This window comes from Chaetura pelagica, unplaced genomic scaffold (assembly GCF_000747805.2).
Source record: "Chaetura pelagica isolate M959 unplaced genomic scaffold, ChaPel_1.0 scaffold119, whole genome shotgun sequence".
NCBI lineage: Eukaryota > Metazoa > Chordata > Aves > Apodiformes > Apodidae > Chaetura > Chaetura pelagica.
In genome coordinates, this window is record NW_009954406.1 from 663,841 (window position 1) to 684,082 (window position 20,242).

The 20,242-nt window shown below is 42.6% G+C and overlaps 1 protein-coding gene across 2 annotated transcripts in view; it reads right to left on the reverse strand.

Moving 5' to 3' along the window:
* Positions 1-898: 898 nt before the first annotated feature.
* Positions 899-20,242, reverse strand: part of BDNF (brain-derived neurotrophic factor) — a 40,813-nt gene continuing 21,469 nt past the window's right edge. For both annotated transcript variants that reach the window (XM_010004242.1, XM_010004243.1), the window contains exon 2: positions 899-2,383. In XM_010004242.1, the coding sequence (XP_010002544.1) occupies positions 1,622-2,383 (762 nt within the window). In that variant the 3' untranslated portion in view covers positions 899-1,621. The remainder of the gene's footprint in view (positions 2,384-20,242) is intronic.

Genomic DNA, 20,242 nt, shown 5'->3' on the forward strand with positions numbered 1-20,242 from the left:
CAGTGCAAGTGCTATGCACAGCTCTCAGGCTTACAACCTGCCTTTTTAGAAACACTTCTGTCAGGATAATTAGAGGGGTAGCACAGAGCTAAATACGTCTATCAGAACCTAAGCAACGTTAAGCCAACTCCTCCAGCACTTGCTCTCCACTTACTTCAAGAGTATTTTTTTATGCCAACATTTGTCTCGTAAAATAAGGCTGACAGCAGAGGTAGAGCCACATGTACATAAATGCTAATTGCTTTCAGCTAGAAGCAGAGCCTGTCTCTGCCTCCTTCCCCAGCCATGCTCAGGGCTCCTTTGGGCAGGGATATCACCATGGCTTGCACACCATGCTTTGCAGGCCTGGGGCTGCTAGACATGCTCTGGAGGTAAGGGCATCAGCATCCAAGGCAAAGCTCTCACTCTCCCACACAGTGCACAGGACCACATTCAGTGCTGATGGTCTTAGCCAACCCAAAATGCTGTTACTTGCCCCTGAATTGGCTGAGCTACCCAGTCCTGTGACCAACCTGATCTCAGATCCATGATCATCTTTCTAGACATTCTTGTTGTGCTTCACCAAGACATTTGATCCAAGCATAGAGTCTTTTATTACATGAAAATCATTGCTCCCAGCACTCTAGAGAGTATGTTCTCTATGACAAGCTCCAGTTGTATGTTAAGTGAAACACTTTAAAGATCACAACCAACATCCTTCCAGAGGGAGGAAAGCGGGGGGAAAAAAAACCAACCCAAACACAAACAAACATGGTATAAGCAAATGCAGGTCTCAAAAGACAGCAAATTAAAAATAATTTAAAAAATAACCCAAATAAAGCATGTTGTCGTACAGTTAAATAAGTGCTGTCTTTAAACCTGAAGTTCAACAATGTGAAGTGGAACATCACCATTTTTTTTTAAGTTGCCTCTTTTTTTTTATTATTATTTTTGTCAGTAGTTGGATTGCTATCGCAGACACCTTCACAACACCCAAAAAACAAATTGGTTTTTAACCCAGAATAAGGTAATGATTATTTTTTTTTTACTTTTTCAATCTGATGGGAGTTCAAAAGTAAAAGAGAAACAGTAGAACTATGACAACAGCACCTTGACATTGTTTTAATTCCAACGCTATCAGAAGTTAAAAGCAGTAAACAGATATAATACTAACAGGAATAAAGATACTTACTGTCTAAAATGTAAACGGAATGTTTTGGTTCAATTTATTTTTCTGAAAGAGGACAGTTTATCATCAATTCACAATTGAAGCAGCATGCAATTTTATTCTTTTTTTTTTAACCTTTTTGTATTTTCGATTCTTGGCAACGGCGACAAACCACAATGTTATCGAGGAATGTAATGCAGACTTTTTTGTTTGCTTGCTTTTCCCTTTTTTTTTTCCTTTTTTTTCCTCCTTTTTTTTTTTTAAACTTGTGCGCAAATGACTTTTGTTCCCCTTCAGGTCATGGATATGTTCAATAAATAGATTGTGGAACCACTGTACTGTATAAACCTCAGTTATACATGCAGTCCATAAAATTTTTTTTTTCCTTTTTTTTTTACTGAATAATTTACCCTGTTATGTATATATACAAATAGATAATTTTTGTCTCAATATAATCTATACAACACAAACCCACTATCTTCCCCTTTTAATGGTCAATGTACATACACAGGAAGTGTCTATCCTTATAAAGCGCCAGCCAACTCGCTTTTTATTATCCATGGTGAGAGCTCTCACGTAAGACTGGGTAGTTCGGCACTGGGAGTTCCAGTGCCTCTTGTCTATGCCCCTGCAGCCCTCCTTTGTGTACCCCTTGGGGTTGCATTTGGTCTCGTAGAAGTATTGCTTCAGTTGGCCTTTGGGTACTGGGACTTTTTCCAGGACGGTGACAGTGGCCCCGGACATGTCCACCGCAGTCTTTTTCTCCGCCGCCGTCACCCACTCGCTCATGCTGTCGCACACGCTCAGCTCCCCGCGGCGCGCGGGGTCAGAGTGGCGCCGGACCCTCATCGACATGTTTGCAGCATCCAAGTAGTTTTTGTACTCCTCGAGCAGAAAGAGCAGTGGGGGTTCCAAAGGCACTTGACTGCTGAGCATGACTCGGGAGGTGTACAAGTCTGCATCCTTGTTTTCCTCGCTGGGCTGGATGTCCTGGTCCTCATCTAGAAGCTCCTCTATGACATGTTCAAAAGTGTCCGCCAGCGAAGTCAATCCTCTTGAACCAGCACTGGGCCCATTTAGGCTCTCAAGAGTCCCGTGGGTCCGAAGACCTGGGTAAGCCAAGCTGCCTTGTCCTCTTACACTCGCTTCTTTCATCGGGGCAGCTTTCATGCAACTGAAGTATGAGATAACCATAGTAAGGAAAAGGATGGTCATCACTCTTCTCACTTGGTGGAACTGTGAAGGAAAAGGGAAAAAAAAAAATAAATTAACTTACAAGGGATGGAATAATAAACATTCACCTGAGTTCTCAGGAGACAGACGTTACGCATTCTCAGCAGAGATCTGCTGCATGCAGCCACAACTCGTTACTGGTGACGAAGCACACTCTTGTACAAGGGTGTTCTTTGATTTTTCAAAGCATATGCCAAAGCTCAGGCAACCAGCAAGTCAAGACTTCTTACACAGAATCATGCCAAACTCTTTCCATAGCAAGTATTAGATTAGATACTATGCAGACTCCTTATTTATTGACTTATTACACCTATTTCAAGGAACAGCAAAAGCAGAAGTGCTATTTAGCAATGCAACACTTGAGCAGCAAAAGGCTGCTTCGCAAGCGTGAAAGGGAAGACTTCAATTTCAAGTGCAAATGCAAATATTTGACTTGTAAGATCTGTCTATGCCAAAAATCTCTCATCGTTCTAGTCACAAGAAACTGAACAGCACCAAGATAAATTGCGTTTGGATTTTGAAAGCAACCTTTAAAACACAGGAAGAGGCCATACAAAATCTGAGGTCTCAGCAGGTCAATTCCTCATCTAAAAGTAGAAAGTGTGTATGCATAAATATAGAACAAGAAAATGGCCCAGGACAGCATGCTGGCTACCATACTAAATTTGAGCTGGCAAGATTGCTTGCATCATGTGAATGCCATGGAAGGGACTTGCTGGATTACAGAGCTGATAAAGAGCCATACTGCAATGACAGCACCAGACCACTGTCCTGTCCTTTCCCAGAGCCCCACACTGCCAGCTCTCAAGCAGGGAGAGCACCTATTGAAACCCAGTTAAAGCCCAGAGCTCAGCATGAAAGCCAGCAGCACAGTAAGCCCTAATGCCACGGTGAAATGCAGCAGTTTGCCCGTTTCTCTCGCATTCTGCCCCAAGTTCTGGTGCATGATATGGGCCATACTTTGAGGCTGCTGTGGGCACTTTGCTCCATTCTCATTGAACAAAGAGGGGCAGAACCTCCTTCCCAAGAGCTTTGATAAGTCTCTGTAGATTGTACATTCATAGAATCACAGAATGGTTAAGTTTGGAGGGGACCTTAAAGATCATCAGGTTCCAACCTCCCTGCTGTAAGTAGGAACACCTCCCACTAGACCAGGGTGCACAAGCCTCATCCAACCCGGCCTTGAACACCTCCAGGGAAGGGGCTTCCACAGCCTCCCTAGGCAATCAATTCCAGCACCCTACTACCCTCATGCTGAAGGATTTCTTCCTGATGTCTTAACCTAAATCTCCCCTCTTCCAGTTTAAAACCATTACCAGTTTCTACCATTTCTCAGGGTAGAAACTATCTCCTCCTCAAGTACACACTTTATCGCACCAAGAAGCCTCCAAAGCCCACAGTGACCGAGAGCTATGCTTTCTGTCTGATCCCAAGTGCTACTAACAACATCCATCACATCCAGTTGTTATTTCTCCTCCTTCCCATCTCGGCTCTCACCAGTTCTGCTTGCTAGAAAGCAATGGCATTGCTCACATTTTTGAAGTAGCAGCTAATGCTTGTTTCAGAGCTTTTGAAGTTCATTCGGAAGTACCTCATACTTGGCAGCACTCATTGGAGTAAATTCTATTTCTGTTTGCCAACAGGGTGCTATGTAAAAAGCCTTACTTCATCTTCTGCAAATATGCTGTGGGAAACTAGTACTCTTAAGACTTGAACATGGAAAGACAATCTATCATAGAGCATGCAAATAATGTGAATTATGTACTAGGAAAGGCAATGCCCAAAATGTAGGTCTCAAAGTTTACTTAATGAAGTGTGTGGGGGGTTGGAAGTGTTTGGGTTTGTGTCCATGCCCCCCTTACCCTCAAGGCCACACTCAACCTGATTTTGGCCAAGAATCCTCTCTACCCCAGCACAACTTGTTCTTCATCCCTCCACCTCTCTTCCTGTTTAAAAGTGTTATTGTGACATAGATTTATTAAGATTAAACAAACCTGACATCTGTGACTCACAGAACATCGTGTTTGCTCTAACCATGCAGAACATTAATATTTTGCAGATTTTTTCATCCTAGGATTTAAAAAACATTCTACAAGGAGTAATATCAGATTTCGTCCTCAAAGGAGAGGAAGAGAGACACTACAGAGATGATTCATGACACAAGGAAGAAGGTTATCAGTCTTCCTCTATCAAACAAGGAGAGACAAGAGGGAGAAGAGGTGGTTCAGCTGCCATACAAATGCAGAGCCAGTGAAGCAGGTAACAAAAGTAACAACATTCAGACACCCCCTCTTCTAAGAATTGTTTTATATAAAATTTAAAAGTGAAAAAAACCCCAAACCAACAACCAAACACCCACATCACATCTTGTGACCACCAGAGCAGTGAACAGAACACAGATCTTCTGGCTCCTCATCAAGTTCCTGTTATTTTTATTAGAGTAGTGCCCAGAGGTCCCAGCCTACATCTCTGCTCTGGAGGCCAGACTGTCTGAGCACGTAGTGCCCCCAAGGGCCTTCCAGCACAAAGGAGACAGGGCAACACTGGAGGCATCAAGGCAAGCACAAAGCAGAGGAGAAGCTTGCACCCATCAGCTTATTACAGCTGTTGGAGGCTGAATATTTGGGTTTCAAATTAGGGAGGTGAGCCAAGGACAGAAGGATTCCTGGACCAGGTCACATCCTTCACTGGTGTCACTGGGCTTTTAACCTGTCATGATAGCAACGATCTTGGGAGGGATGTGAAATTAATAAAATAGTGGCTGTGCAACTTTGCACATTTTGCTCACGAGGAAAAATGACAGATGACAGAGAGGTGCAGAGAAACCTCATCAACTGACTCCAATAAGCTCCCAGCCCCCTCCACCAACAGCTGGTTGGTTACCAGATCTAACAGTACTTTGTACCTCACGTTAAATTAATCCTTCCTTAATCAATTTTGCCTTCCATTTAGGCAGGAAATTGCTGTCAAGCTTGAGCAATTTACAGCAATTGCTGCTATCATCTGGGGTAGCAAGAAACAGTGTACAACTAGGCTCTGAAAACCAACAGCTTTAAGACAGACTAACGACTCTTTTACATAACATACTGATAATACAAAAGAAAATGTGTTCTCCTAAAAGCCACCCCTCTTCCTCATATGAATAACAGTAGAGGAGTATGTCAAAGTAAGCTTTAGAAGCACAGGCACATGGATTATTACTAGCAAGCAGACACAGATCAAACATCTACTTCTTCATAAATGAGTCCCAGACTAAGCTCAACTGTGCAAGCAGGATGTGAAAAAATTCTTGCCTTGACAGTGACTTGAGCAATATACAGAGTCCTCATCTTTGGCAGCAAAATGATATCAAGTGATTTAATGTGAGGAAGCAGCATTTTAACACCTAGGACATTTCCTCATTCTAGAGGCCATAGCAATTTCTAGAGCAGCTGCTCAAAATCTACTAGTTTAATATGCTACAGCAGAAGATTTAAATCTCACTCTATGTGTATAAACAAACACACAACCTTTCAGCTACTTTTGAACTGACTCACAAATGCACAGTTCATCTCTTCCTTTGTGAGGTTGGACTAATATTCCAATGCAGCAATGTCATTGGAAACACTCTGGATGGCAGCTTCCAGTCCTTTTCCTCTACTCCCCAGCTACCAAACCTTCACTGTGTTGCAAAGATCAAAGATATAGGCCAGCCAGTTACAGTAAGTGCCTGGTGAATCTCAAACACTAACAGATTATGCACAACCTTCCAATTACAAGGAATTCACCACGTCACCCTACGTGGAAGTGGAAGCAGGGTGGGAACACAGAATAAAGTTGAATTTTCCTGCTTTCCCAGCATGCTGCTACTGAGCAAGGCATCACCCCTTTCCATGCTAGGCACATCCATCCCATGAGGCCTTCATGATGATGCCCCAGCATTTCTCTGTACACCCAGGCCTGATGCTACCCTGGTAGACTGAGCAACTATTCCCCACAGAGGCTCATCAGAGCTGATTATTTCTTAATTGGAGCAACGTGGCTGATACTGCATGTTCTGAGGGCATCCATACAAATGAATGCCAAACAACAGAGTGCCATGGCCACTTTCAGTCAGACAGGCAGCTAGAAAAATATAAAATAAAACCACTGATGATAAAGCTTCCATCTCTGTAGTCCTATAATGCACTCATCCCATTCCTTCTCAGCTGTAGGAGGTTCAGGTCTCTGGTCCCCACCTTCTAGGAACAGCAGCTAAAGGCTGCAGTTTGCACTCCACCAGTTCAGCCATCTAACTGGGCACAAAAGATCAAAGGCTCCTCTAGGAGAGGGAATCTTGGTTCATCTGCTGTTGTATACACCTATTAACTTGTATGAAATAGATATGTTATTTAAAACAGATGTATGCCAGCCTCCTCAAGACCTAGCCTTAAGCTACTTTCTCAGGTGACTGAAGATGTCTCTGTCAGAAATAACATGAGTGTGGTTTCCCAAACGACATCCATTCTCATGGCTGCAAGAACATCCCTCCTTCTCTCATGCAGCATAGCAAAGCTGGAGCAATGAAAAGAGGTCACCTAACATGGACCAGATCTTAGGATGACATGACCTAGTTTGTAGTTCAATAAAATCCATACAATTACAGCTAGAATAAGGGCACATAACTGTGGCAGTCATCTCCACTAATGGGAAGGAGGCTCGTTAAATGAAGGTCATGTCAATTATCTACAGCTAGTTTACATATGCAGTCAATTACCTAGCCACACTATTTATTTCAGTATTAGTACTTAATGAGGATTCACTGGTTAATTGTTTTCTTTCATTGTTTTTAGTTATTTTAAGCAGAAATCTAGCAGCTTAACGGGTTGCATTTCCAGTAGAGAGACCTGAGGAACAGCTGCGAACACATACTTGCTTTTCTGCATCCTGATATGAGCTATGGAAGTTGAAATAACTTTAAAATGGAATAGATTAATAATGCTTTAATCTCCAGAAAGAAGTGTGTGGTTGAAGATAAAATTAGCAGCAAGAAGACATTCATCTTCTGCCTTGCCATTTTCTAAGACCTTTATATAAAAGTTCAATTTACTAAATACTACTGAATGGCAGAGGCACGAGTTCCTGCTCTACACATCATTACCGGAGTGTGTGAACAGATACCAAAATGGGATGCATGTCAGCACATGACTTGCAAAGACTAAATGTACTGAGAACAAATAGTATTAACCTTTAACACATGCATAACTGGATGTCTGACGCACTCTTGGTTATCCTTGCGGCTATTTATGCAGCAAACTATATAATTACTTTTTTATTACTGAAAACAAAGCACTCTCCCCCCAACACACACCCAATTTGTATTCTTGTAAGTTGGTTTTCCCAGTCAGGAAGAAGAAACCCATTTTGTAGTTATTCTCTCGTGTTGGTTTTCCCTGAGGTAATAAAATCTACTTGGCCCTAATGCCAGAGATGGCAGAGACTAAGAACCATTTTGAACACGAAGATAAAATAGCAAGCAAATTTACAAGTAGCTTGTAAACAACAACTTTAAACATGAGAATTTTCCCTTCATCTTAAGATAATAAATGTTGCCTATGGTGCAGCTTCTGAGAGGAAAGAAACTCCAGCAATGCCTGCACTGACTCAAGAGAAATACGTGCCCATTTAAAGCACTACAAGGGGATTTTGTGGGGTTCCTAGGTTTTATCAGACTCTGCCCAACACAGACAAAAGTCACAACTTCTCCTGCTGACCAAATGTGGGAAAGAAACCAAAGAAAATAAGGGCAAAATAAGAATGCCATGACACTACACTCCTGATCTTTCATGGAGTTACCTATCAAGAGTTTCCTGAAAACTTTCATCATACCTTTCTGGGCAGTCAAACAACCATGCAAAGGACACACTTGCTTCAGGTCTGATAAAGAGAATTCAGCTTCTCTAATGGGTGCAGAGCAGACAGTCTCCTCATTACAAGCATGCTTAAACTTAAATTGGCCAAATGCAAAGCTACAAGGAGTTCCCAGTAGGATTTCTGTCTGATGAATCTGCCCATACCAGGAAACAGGCAGGATGAGTTTTGGCAGTATGTGCAAGTGAAGAAATAGCAGGCCAGACTCACAGATGGTATTAGAGCTTTCAGAGAGACAGCACCCATGGCAGAGAACAGATGTGCACTATTTTTGTACTTTTACAATGGGAACTGGTTGTTGAGCCAGTGACACACATATTGCCTTTCCAGCTGTTGGCAGCAGCATCCCACACACGGGGCGCTCAGACTGCACTGGGTTTTGCAATCCCTTGCTATAAACAAAGAAACTCTGCTCCAAAGGGTCCTTGTGTGTGCACTCCTATATGTATGTATCAAAGACAATATGCTTTACCACAACATTTTTTGGCCAAAACTTCATGTTGAAATACCAAGGTATAGACCCCTCAAATAAAAGCACTACCAGCAGATTTATTTTTGCTTATCAGGAGTATCCTGGGTAGCCACAAATACTGCACAGCAGGGACATGACTTCCAAGCCTAAAGCCTAAGCATTAGCAAATTCCAATTTCAAAATTGACCTTAGGCTTAGAAAACCACATTAATCTGTTTTAGAGTGTTTGTCAAGATACGTTCATGGAATTACTGTGTTCATTCACAAGTAACATTATGCAACCTCTGTGAAAGGAAAGTTCACCTACAGAATAGGCTATCTAAAGCTCCCCACAAAACAAGGAGAAAAACCACAAAACCATTCCATGGAATGATTACTCTGTGCCAAGATACTACCTGGTTCTTCTGTGTGAGCAGATAATTACTGTTCTCTGAAACAGTTTGCTTTGATAGCCTCTAGAACTTTATCTAATGCTAATTCAACCTATACACAGATAAATGTTAGGGCAGAACCTCAGACCCTTGAGCAGCATCTGTGGTTTGCCTTCCATTTCACTAAGGCTCTTTGGTATGAAAGACTGTGCTGAACCATCACAGGACTAAGCTATTCTGCCAAGTACACACATGAAGCTCCACTGAAGTTCAGGATAATTGGCACCCAACAGCAGGAACAGAACAGAGCGTGTTGCGTGCGTACTAGCGTGTGTTGGATCCCTTGTACTGTGACATGTGTCCAGCAGCCCTGGAACGACCCAGAAGCTGCTGTACCAGTTGAACTTGGATCTTACACGAGTGCCTAGAAACTATTGAACAGCATATAAAACATCCCACGCACCCATCAGTTCTGCTGCAAGTGGCAAACTCCCTAGGACCTATAGAACATTATGCACTCAACAGGAACGTAAGGGAAGCTCAGCCAAGGCAAATCAGTGGTTAAAAAGCATAAGCATCAGATGGAGCAGTTACCCGTGGTCTGGGCAGGCAGTGCTTCCTCTAGGACAAGGGAGGAGAACAACCCATTTGTTTCAAGACTCTTACCTTTGCTGAGACCCTGACTGTGTGTGGCATTGCTGTAAGAGAATATCTTGCTTTTAGCCATAGTCAGTCCTTGAAATGAAGCAGATCAGTATGTTGTGATGTGCATGAACCAGAAACTGGAAATGCCTGTTGTCAGAGCCCTGACAGGTATTAACAATATGCCTGCATTTGCCAGTGGTGTTATCAGTCATCTTTTGGCTGCCTGCCCTTGTGTGCAGATTTCTCTCAACACATGCCCAGTCCACTTGTTAACATGGCATCTCCATGGAAATCCTGCCCATGGATGGGGCAAGGGATAAAAGCTTACACTGAGGCATCAGGGCAGCTCCTGGGGGTACTCAAACCCAAAGTTACACGGGAACATCCAGACCCGGGGTACAAGTTGGTAAGTTAGGAAAGTCACCTGCATTAATGGAATAATGAGAAATTTATATTTAATACAGATGTAGTCATTAAGATTTTCACCCACCTTACTGGGCAGTGAGCCCTGCAAGTGTCCTGCTGTAACAGTGGCTTAATCTTTGAGATAACATTGTTGAAAAATTATGTTAATACGTTAACATAATGGTATGGAAAACACTTCACCACTGATATTTTGTTAGGACAATGCAGCACACCACATATTTGAGAGCATTAGAATTTTGGGCTTCCCCCCCCACCTTCCTAGTGATTTCACATTGAAACAAGATGTTATGGTTTGACTGCTCAAACCAGGACACAAGACTTTGGCAGTTGCTATGCCTGAGTCTCTATCCCTAATCTAGGATACAATCTAATCTAATCTGAGCAGCCCGATTCAACCAGATTCTACAGAAGGATACAAGTTTCCTAGACAATACTCTTACAACAGTCCTGTGGTGTAACTGCCAAGCAAGCAGCTGAGACCCACCCAAATAAGCTCCCCCACCTTTCCCATCTTTATTCTGGAAAATATGAGTATATGAACTTACCCACTTACAGATTTACAACACTGTGTATTGTTGCTTTCATTTCACAGGCTCCACAAAGGAAAGGGTTTGCAATAACTAGAATGGGTGAGGAGGTACATCTGGCAAAGATGCCAGCATCTGAAAACAAGCTTCATTAGCTGCAGTGGTTCAAGGTACGAACATTTCATGGAACATAAAGAAAAAGTAAAACCTGAAGCCTTGCAGGAAGAAGTAATTAATCAGGCTCCTAACTTCTACCAGTTGTATAAAGGTGTAATTTCTTTCACAAAGGAGTAGCACACTGATTCCTGTGAATTACATGGCCATTTGGTCCTTTCCCACCCAATTAAAAATGCAGTTTACCTGGTTCATGACTTTTCATACTTGCCACTAGATATAACTAGAGATTGTGGCATCATGGGAAATTATTTCCACACAAACTATTGAGGTTCATTGAAGCAGTATGTTTTGGTGGACCCAATCCTCACTGCCTACTATCAATCTACAGTGCTCTGTTCATAGATTTATACCAGCTGCAAAGGTGGCCCAGCAATGATGTGGTCATAAGGGTCAACAGCTAAACTAGAACAAAATGTTTGTTTCAGCAAAACAGCTTCCTCGCACTCAGGATTCCTGAGAGATATATGCATCTTTGGGAATAATCATACTTCAAAGAGGAAGGGAAAAAAGCAAGCTTTCAAGGTGTGCAGACTAGCTCTTCCCTTCCCCCACCCATAGAAGCACATAAATAGCCCAGACATGCCTATAAACAGAAGTATGCAAAATCCAGCCCAACACCACCTAACTTTCCTCGGCTCCTTGCTTGGGTGTCTTGTTTCATGCACACACACACACACACACACCACTGAAGAAAGTGGCTTTGCTGCCAACGGACTGTTCTCACTGTAAGAGCCCTTAAGCTCCAAAGGGTAGATTTGTATATGGGATTTCAGTCATTAAATAAACACTTCTCTAGAAAAACTTCAATACCTGTCCCTTCACATAAGCTGATCCTACTGCCCTGCAGGGAAGGAGAGCCTCTTTTCAGATAGCTGGGGGTGGGGAAGGAGAAAGTTAAAGCCAGAAACATTAAATTACCCAATTAGCCTGTTGAGTAGCCTCTCCACAGTCTCTCCAAAACATGACAGATTATCTAGAAGCCACCACCCTATTAAACAGAGCTGTCTTATCAGAGATAATTATTCGTTCTAGAGAGGAATAAAAAAATACTTAGAGGTTGCAAGAGAAGAGACATGGTACTTACGCCGCTGTGACTCTCCACTTGTACATTTCCTAGAGAACATGCTGCCAAAGCTCCCAAAGTGCTTCGCAAACACCAAATCTCAACAGTGAGGAGGAAATGCATCAGAAAACTAATTTTCCTTCTGGGTAGACTGAAGCCCATAAAGACATTTAAGCAACTTACCCCAGACTGCACAGCAAGTCGCTGCTGCCCCAGAGAAGAAGGGAGCCCCCGCTCCCAATCCCTCACTCCAGCCAATACACAAAGCTGCCTTACCCATATATATCATTCACATATTTGGCAAATCTCTCGATGGTAACTTAGATATCTAACCCAGGAAGAGGCAGGGCAGCTGATTAAAACCTTAGGGGTATTATTTTGAATACATATGCTAGCTCACTTCCATCTGTGTCGTTAATTAGTTCCTGACTGTAGGTTAAATGTAGGGCATGTTGTCACGAGCCTAAGGTGGGGTGGCAGGACCTCCTGCTATCGCCATATGGCTTTTTGTTTCTTCCATCATTCTTTGCCTTTTAGCCTCATGCTTCTCATTTGTGGCCTTGACCATTACATAACAAAGAACAACAAGAAAAGCAAAACTAGTGTTACAGTAGAAACAACCACTCTTCACCATTAAAACCTCCAAGAGGTTTGATTTGAAACACAATGCAACTTCTGTCTCATCCAGGGGCTGCTTTTTACCCACAGCAAATCTGTTACAAAATTCAGCAAAGACCTATTCCCACGGAGAACTACTAGTGCACAAGTGGGTATGCACCAACCCTATAACACAAACCAGGCAGCTTGCCAGGGACCAAAGGTCAGCCTTAATTTGGATAAACCAGAGAAGAGCAAGGCTATGCCTACTCGTAATACAGCTGCTGAGCCCTTACAGGGGATGAAGCCAGAGTAGCACCATCTCCATGAAAACAACAAAGGAGAAAAGATGACTGAATTCTGGTCATCTTCCTTTTCCAACGCATCTCCACACACATCTTTTTGTTAAGAACACAAGTGGCTCAGGACTGTCCTAAACAAAACTCCAAGTCATGTTTTGAAGTATGCCCTAACATGACTAATCACAGGATATGCAGAGTATCAGCAGTTCCCCTGCAGTCATCTTCTAGTGAGTATAAGTCAAAAACTAACAGGTCTGGTGGTGCTTTGTGACTGAAGACTTGCTCTAAAGTGTTTAACTTAGAGTAGACATAGAAGTTATTGTGTTTTCTAGCTCTCACTGTGTACCTGTCCTTCCACTAGCTAGAGGGAGGGGGAATGACTTCTGCTGTTTCCAAGCACGAGATTCTATGATTTTCCTAACAGTTAGAGGAATCAGAGCAAGGAAAAAATACACAACAATATCTATGTTGAACAAAGCTGATGAAGAACCTGATGATACAACTTCATGCTTGAGCATTATGAAATTCAAGATGTTACATCTAGGTTTGTCAGACTTGGAGGCTGACTTCTTTGAAGACTTAGACTTTTAAGTAGCTTCTTCAGTCTTATTTCTGCAGTAGGTTTTTTGTTTGTTTATTTGTTTGTTTTGGGGATTTGTTGCTGGGTTTGTTGTTTTTTTAAGGAGGCCTGTGGAATTGACTCACTGTTTTGCAACATCCTTGCTTATCATTAACACTCCTCTTACTTTTGCAGATACAATGGCAGAAAGGTTTTGCACAAGGGGCAGCAGAAATGAATCATTAGTGCAAAAACAGAGAAAGCAAAGGACTTAAAATGAGCCTTCCAAGGAAGGCAGCTTTGTTCTTAATTTTAAATTCAGGGACACATCATTAGCTTTGAAGGGGAAAACTAGTTTTCAGACATTCTTTTGCTTCTCATTACACGAAGTTTGTATTTCTGCGAGAAGATTTAAAGAAGTATCTCCTCATCCTGTCTTTTCACCATTTCATTGGCAGCAACCTGCAGGTGCCATACCAGCAAGTACCCTGCTGTTGTCATGAGATGCAAAATACCTTTCTTTGTCTCCCATAAAATAAAAACAACCCTTCACCAGTCTGCTGGACATTAGCTGCCAAGAAAAAAAGTAACCATGACATTGACATAAACTCTAATGTTTATATCTAGAAAAGCAAAAATTAAGAACTTCAGATGTGTTTATTTCTAGTTTTGGTTCAACCCATTATAAAGATAAAGGGCGGTCATGATGTTCAGCAGCAAATTCGTACTTCACCACAGTTTCCTGGCACGAGTTCTGGTTAAGTTACCCTTGCCAGCTTGAACTTGTTAGTGGCTTTGCTTCCCCCTTGGACTCACGCTGGCTTTCAGTACAAATTCTATCAAATAGCATTTCTCCCTTGGCATTTACAGCTCAGTCAAACTGGATTATCAACCCAAAAGGAATGTAAATAGCAAGAGAAGATCCAAGTCTTAATGCAGGCAGCCAGCAGGCACAATTATCTAGAAATACCACAAAACAAGTCCTGTCGCTCATCCCAACAGTGTCCATACGTTTCTGTAGTACAGTGACAGCTATGACTAAGGGGAAGTTGGTTTACTTATAATCCAGCACTTGAATAAAGTTTAGACTTCATTTCTTTTCATCTCAGTATATCAAATGCTGAACACTCACTGAGAGCGCCACGGTCAGCGTAAAGAAGGGTAAACTAAACCATATGGATACTAAACATTGCACCAAGCTTAGAAAGTAAATGGCATAACAGACTAAGGCATCCAGAGATCATAACCTTTAATTCCTTGATCTAGACAAAACTGCATTTCTCCAGGAGCTGTTATGTTTAAAGAAAGCAGAGTTTTGACCACATTAGATACAGCACAACATGTGCTAGAACTGGCACAAGGTTATTCTTACCTCTGCTTTTGTAAGATATGTTATTACAGGATTCTGAAAAAAAAAACCACAACAACCAACACAAAACCAAACAGCAAACCACTCTAGTCCTGTTCTTACTGTTACAGCCTTAACTGAAGCAATACGCTCCAAGTCTTTTGCATGCTGAGTTAATAAAGAGCATGTAACAGCATTTTGCTCAAAACCTCACCTAGTTTGATCTTTTCCCAGACTCCTCCTGCTACAGTACATGCATGCAAAGGACTACATGTCTATCTGTAGCCCAGTAAGTGTACTGGAGAGGCAGAGGTTGGATGTGGAGCTATGGCTGAGCTTAAGATAGTTTCTCAAACACTAGTTTGGCACAATGGCTCTCTCCTCATACACCCTCATATGTTATAAACAGTCTGCAGTTGTCTCCCAACTTGAACAGAGAATGTCCCTGTGCCACAGCTCCTCAGTTTCCCACAGGAAAACTCCGTTCCCTCAGAAGCTACACCTTAAGCATTTCCCCAATATACTTGACGCTAACAGATTTTAAGCATCATTAAGAAAGTATCAAAAACACCACCTAGAAAGATAGGCAGTATGTGCCATCAGCTAGTGACTTGCCTTTTCAAGGCTCTGCCAGATGGAAGTTCCCAGCTCCCACTGAGCTTTAGTTGGGTCTCTTACTCCTCTGGGCATTTGATAGCCATAAGCTAGCAGTTATTATAAAAGCCCCCAAAACATACTGTGTCTGTAAGAATCAAACAGACATGACTGCAAAGGTGATTGAGTTCAGCAGGCAAGAAAGGCACATTGTTTCTCTTTATAAGCAGTTCCTCACAAGTTAAATAGGGAACAGCGCTTATTCTTCTCTCTCAAATGCAGAAGAAGAACTTGCTATAGCCAAAGACTGATGGACAAAACATACAAGCCAGAAGTTGTGAGCTCAAAACAAAACAGGGAACTATATCCTGAGAACCAACAGGCAGATATTAAAAGTGTATTTCATGTTGTTAGAGTAGCAACATATACCTTCAGTAGCCCCCTAAGCATCAATACTTCATTTTGAAATTGCAAAAATCCTGGATCTAGTGAAATAAAGCTAAAGGCAGATTAGTCAATACATTAAGAAAAACAGATTATTTGTTTTTTCCCTATTCCACCAAGTATCTTCTAAAGGACACTCCCAACCAAAAAGACTTCGGTGAAGGGGTTGGGGGGGGAAACCTCTTCCTCCAAACCAACTCAAATCCATAAGGGACTGGTTCTAAATTGCACTTTTTTAGTGCAAACTTTGGACACGTTATCAAGTCTCCCTGACAGCTGTAGCAAGCCAGCAAAATTCTGACTCCCAAATACTTAACTGGGTGTAGCCTAAAGTTCAGTCAACAAGTGATTTACTGAAGGGCATCCTTCTTGTTTACCTCTTTCAGCCACACAAGGAAGACTGTATAAGGATTAGTTACCTGCATAGCTAGAACAGGATTCACAGGTACCACCTCCGCTACAGGGCTCCTTAAAGCCCTCATGCATACACACTGAATTTACTGCTGCGAAGGTAAGAATGATTTGGATGAGCTACCTCCCTCTTTTAAATTGTCCAGCCTCACTTGCCAGAGCCATCCCATAGCAGCCTGTTTGGCTCCTGCATCTCTAGGTGGCGGTAGCTGCTCAGATTTTGAGATAACCAAGAGATGCTTATCTGAAATTTAGCAACCAGTATTCCTCCCATCCTCCTAGAATTGCCTTTCCTAATTTGAAATGTGACCTCCTCCCCCCCTTTTCTTCATAATTTATAGTAGTCTGAAGCTGAGTCACAAGGATTTCTGCATTTCCCTAACCAAGTACACAAGAAAAGAAATGAACTGCCAAACTATTGAGGTAATTTGCAGCGTAAAGCATTGAGAGCTTCTAGTCGATCAAAGGACTCAGAGAAACAAACATAAGAACAATCATGCCTTCTGTTCTGTACAAATGCCACGGCCAGAAATAACTGTCCTAATTAAATGGTTTCAGAAAATGACTTCTCTGAAAGATACAATATTCTTACCGAGGCAAGTATACAACAGCTACAGCCTTATGGCAGCTGTCACCAGGACATGAAAATTCACTAAATGAAGTTTCCTTTTGCTTCCACTGCTTGTCCGTGGTACTCATCTTCAGACAGCTGTAGCCATTTGTGACACCTAAATGATGCTGTAATGGCATGTTCTGCTACCACCACTATCAGTGTTACTAAAGGATTACAATCACATCAAATCAGCATCATCCCAGCCAACCCTCTGCTCACAATTTACATAGGGTAGAAATTGTGCCTGAAATGAGGCTGGCTTTGTTTTGTAAGACTGTTTCCTCCTCTGCCAGATTCACAGTATCTTCAGTATTTCAGGTTGTTCCATGCTGATTGTTACTGTTGGGTGCAGCAGTGAACTCCACCAGTTTATGACTGTCTGATAATTAGTTCCTGAATGTTGAAAAGGAGAAAAGTATGAGCCTGACCCTACAGATCACCTACATTTCATGGATGTGACTGTTTGTCCTGTTCTGCACAGACAACTCCTGCAAACAGTGCTCTTCACTGGACTGCTCAGAGCCTAGACTTGTAAGCAACACGGCCAACATAAGACTGTATCAGAAGACATAGGCCATAATATACTGTCTACCCTATTAGCTCACACATGTATGTCCAACATTAAAACATTTTATTCATCTGTTATTGTATACTCCAGTGTTTCCAAATCAAGTAGCGTAAGGATTTATCTTAATAGTGTTTAAGTTCAAGACACCATGGCAGACTTGCTAGTAGACACTGCATAGCAAAACCTGTTAGTTATTGTTTGTATTACAGGAGTGTTGAGGAATCCTTGTCAGGTACCAGAAATAGCAGACAGGCAAGATGATCTCTGCTCCAAACAACTTATAGTAAAAAAATGAGACTGAATAATAGGTATGGATAAGGAAGTGAAACAGTCAGATCTGTGAGCTGACAGGCAGTGGGCACAGCCTACAAGCCCCATCCCAGCTGGTTCATCAGGCAGTTTGCTCAGTACACACCTGTACAGCTTCCTAATGGCAAACCCCAGGGAACAAAAGAGCTGTTACACACAGCACCTTCCTAGCTGGAACTGAAGACATGAGGTTATTGAGTTACTTTGTTTCTGCAATATACAAAAATAGCTTAGCTTCAGTGCTTTTAAAAGGTCCTTTGAAAGGATGTTCACTGCTAAGCATTACCAAGAATGCCAGTGTATGAACTGATCTAAGAAATGACTGAAAGCTTCCTAATTAAGCAGCATTTTAGCTATTTAGTAGGAACCAAGTGCTCACAACATATGCTTGAAAACAGGTCAAGACAAGTTAGCAATTAACCTAGTAAAAGCATATCTCTTTTTCTAGTGGAACCTCCAGCAACTCACACAATGCCTAATGTGAGAATTCCAGTATAGGCACAGGGCAGCTTCTCAGAACAGCATTTCAGCCTTTTATTCAAACCAAGAAAGAGATACAGGAACTTTTTTTTTTTAATTATTATTTTTTTTTTAATAGGACCACACTTATTAGACAATTAACTCACTAGAGTGAATTGTTTCTCATTTTCATGCAGGCTTATTCACAGAATGCAGAAGAGTCTCTCCTGCTCATGAGCTTCTCGTGATCTTTTATACCTGCACCCCAGCAGAGAACTATCACCTGAGCTAGACAAGCAGCTTCTTGTGTTCTTCTCACTGTAACAGCAGAGTAACATCTGCAGAAAGTGCTACAGGTACCGCAAGGACTTACAGCTGCTGCTACTTTCAGCTCAGCACTGTCACTATATGAAAAGCTTTTCAGCAAAAAAGCACAGATCCTTATTTTCCACTATATTCTTTCATATTTTACTGAGTCTTTAAAATCCTTTGCATCTGTGCACTACATTCTGTAGTACTGCAGCATCCTGTAGTACTCCACAGCCCTGCACTACAACATGATGCTTCCGTGTTTAAAAGCACGCTGCTCGAAATTCACATCTTTTTGGTTTAGCCTCACTCCCTCCAAGATAAAAGTCCTTCCCTGTTATCCTCCACTGTTATCTCTGGATTATTCAGATAAAGTATTCTTGATCCTTCTGACCCGGTTTACCCTGATTTCACAGCCATAAAACGACAGGATCTACCCTGCAGCTCTGGAAAGCAGGGAGCGCTGGCGACGTGAACAGAAGGCAACGCTACTTACAAATGGGTTTTCCCAGCCGAGGTTCAGTGGAGCTGAACATGAAGTGGTAGTACTACAGCAGGAAATTGCTGTGAGCTGCAGCCCTGCGGAAAGGCTCCTGTGTCTGCGAAATAGCTGAAAACAACTACTAGCTCCTTCAAGGTATTTTAGAGGTGAACTGGACACACTGCTTTGCCCCACGAGCCAGGTGAGGGACAGCACTCAGTCCTGCTGCTCCCAGAGCAGGCAGAAGATCACAGTTTGCCTTCTCCCTTTCCCTCGCTGCGGGTTTGTTTACACACTGCCCTGCTGCTCCACATGCAGGGAGCTGCAGCATCCCCCTTGACAGCTGCTACCTCCTCTCACATGCCAAACTGTGGGATTCAGTCTGGACAGAGCCAAGAGCATCCCCCCTGTTTATGTTCCTCCATCCTCAGACTAACTCGGGCCATCACCAGGGTCAAGTTCTCACCCTAGCACTTGCAGGCAGTGCTCCTGCTCTGCCAGCAGAGCCATTGATTTCCCCCCAGCTGCCCAAGGCTGCCTGACACTCAAGGAGCAGGACCATACAACGACCTTCCCACATGGGACAGCTGGCCCACACAAGGAAAGGAACCCCTTCACTTCTGCTACCCAACAACTGCTCAGCCAAACTTGGTGAGGCAAAAGCTGCTCCTGTCCTGGAGAAGGCAGCTCATTCCCTGGCCCTTTGCTGGTACTCAAAGATGACCAAAGAAATTTGTTTTTATGTACTTATCACACCATGAATTAAAGATTACAGACATCCCTGCTGAAGAAAAATGTATCGCCAGGATAGATTCTTTGCATTCATTAGAACTGTGTTACTAGAAACATAAATAAGTCATGACTATTGATCTCCTAACAGTCATAACCTTAGAACAGCAAACTACAATAAACTGAAAGGAAAAGTACATATTTTAACCATAATGCACAAAGCAGGATACCAACAGCACCTCTTAAGCAAGCAGAGAAACTTTGGCCCACAGTTGTAACACCTTATGCTTTTAACCCCAAGAAAGAAAAACACATTAAGTGGGATAGCACAAGGCTTCCCGAGGGTTAGTTAAACCTTTGCCAACCCAATTCACCATGTAACGCCAATTCCGTTCTGGCTGCACCGCTTCTTCCACGCCAAGATGAGAACAAACCCAGCAGGTTTTGAGGACCAGAGGACACGACCTCTCCCCTCTCCTCCTCCTCCTCGCACCCCCGACGGGCGCAGCCACCGGACCAAGCGCAGCTCACACCGCCCAGCTCCCTCCCCGCCGCCCTCGGCGGGCTCC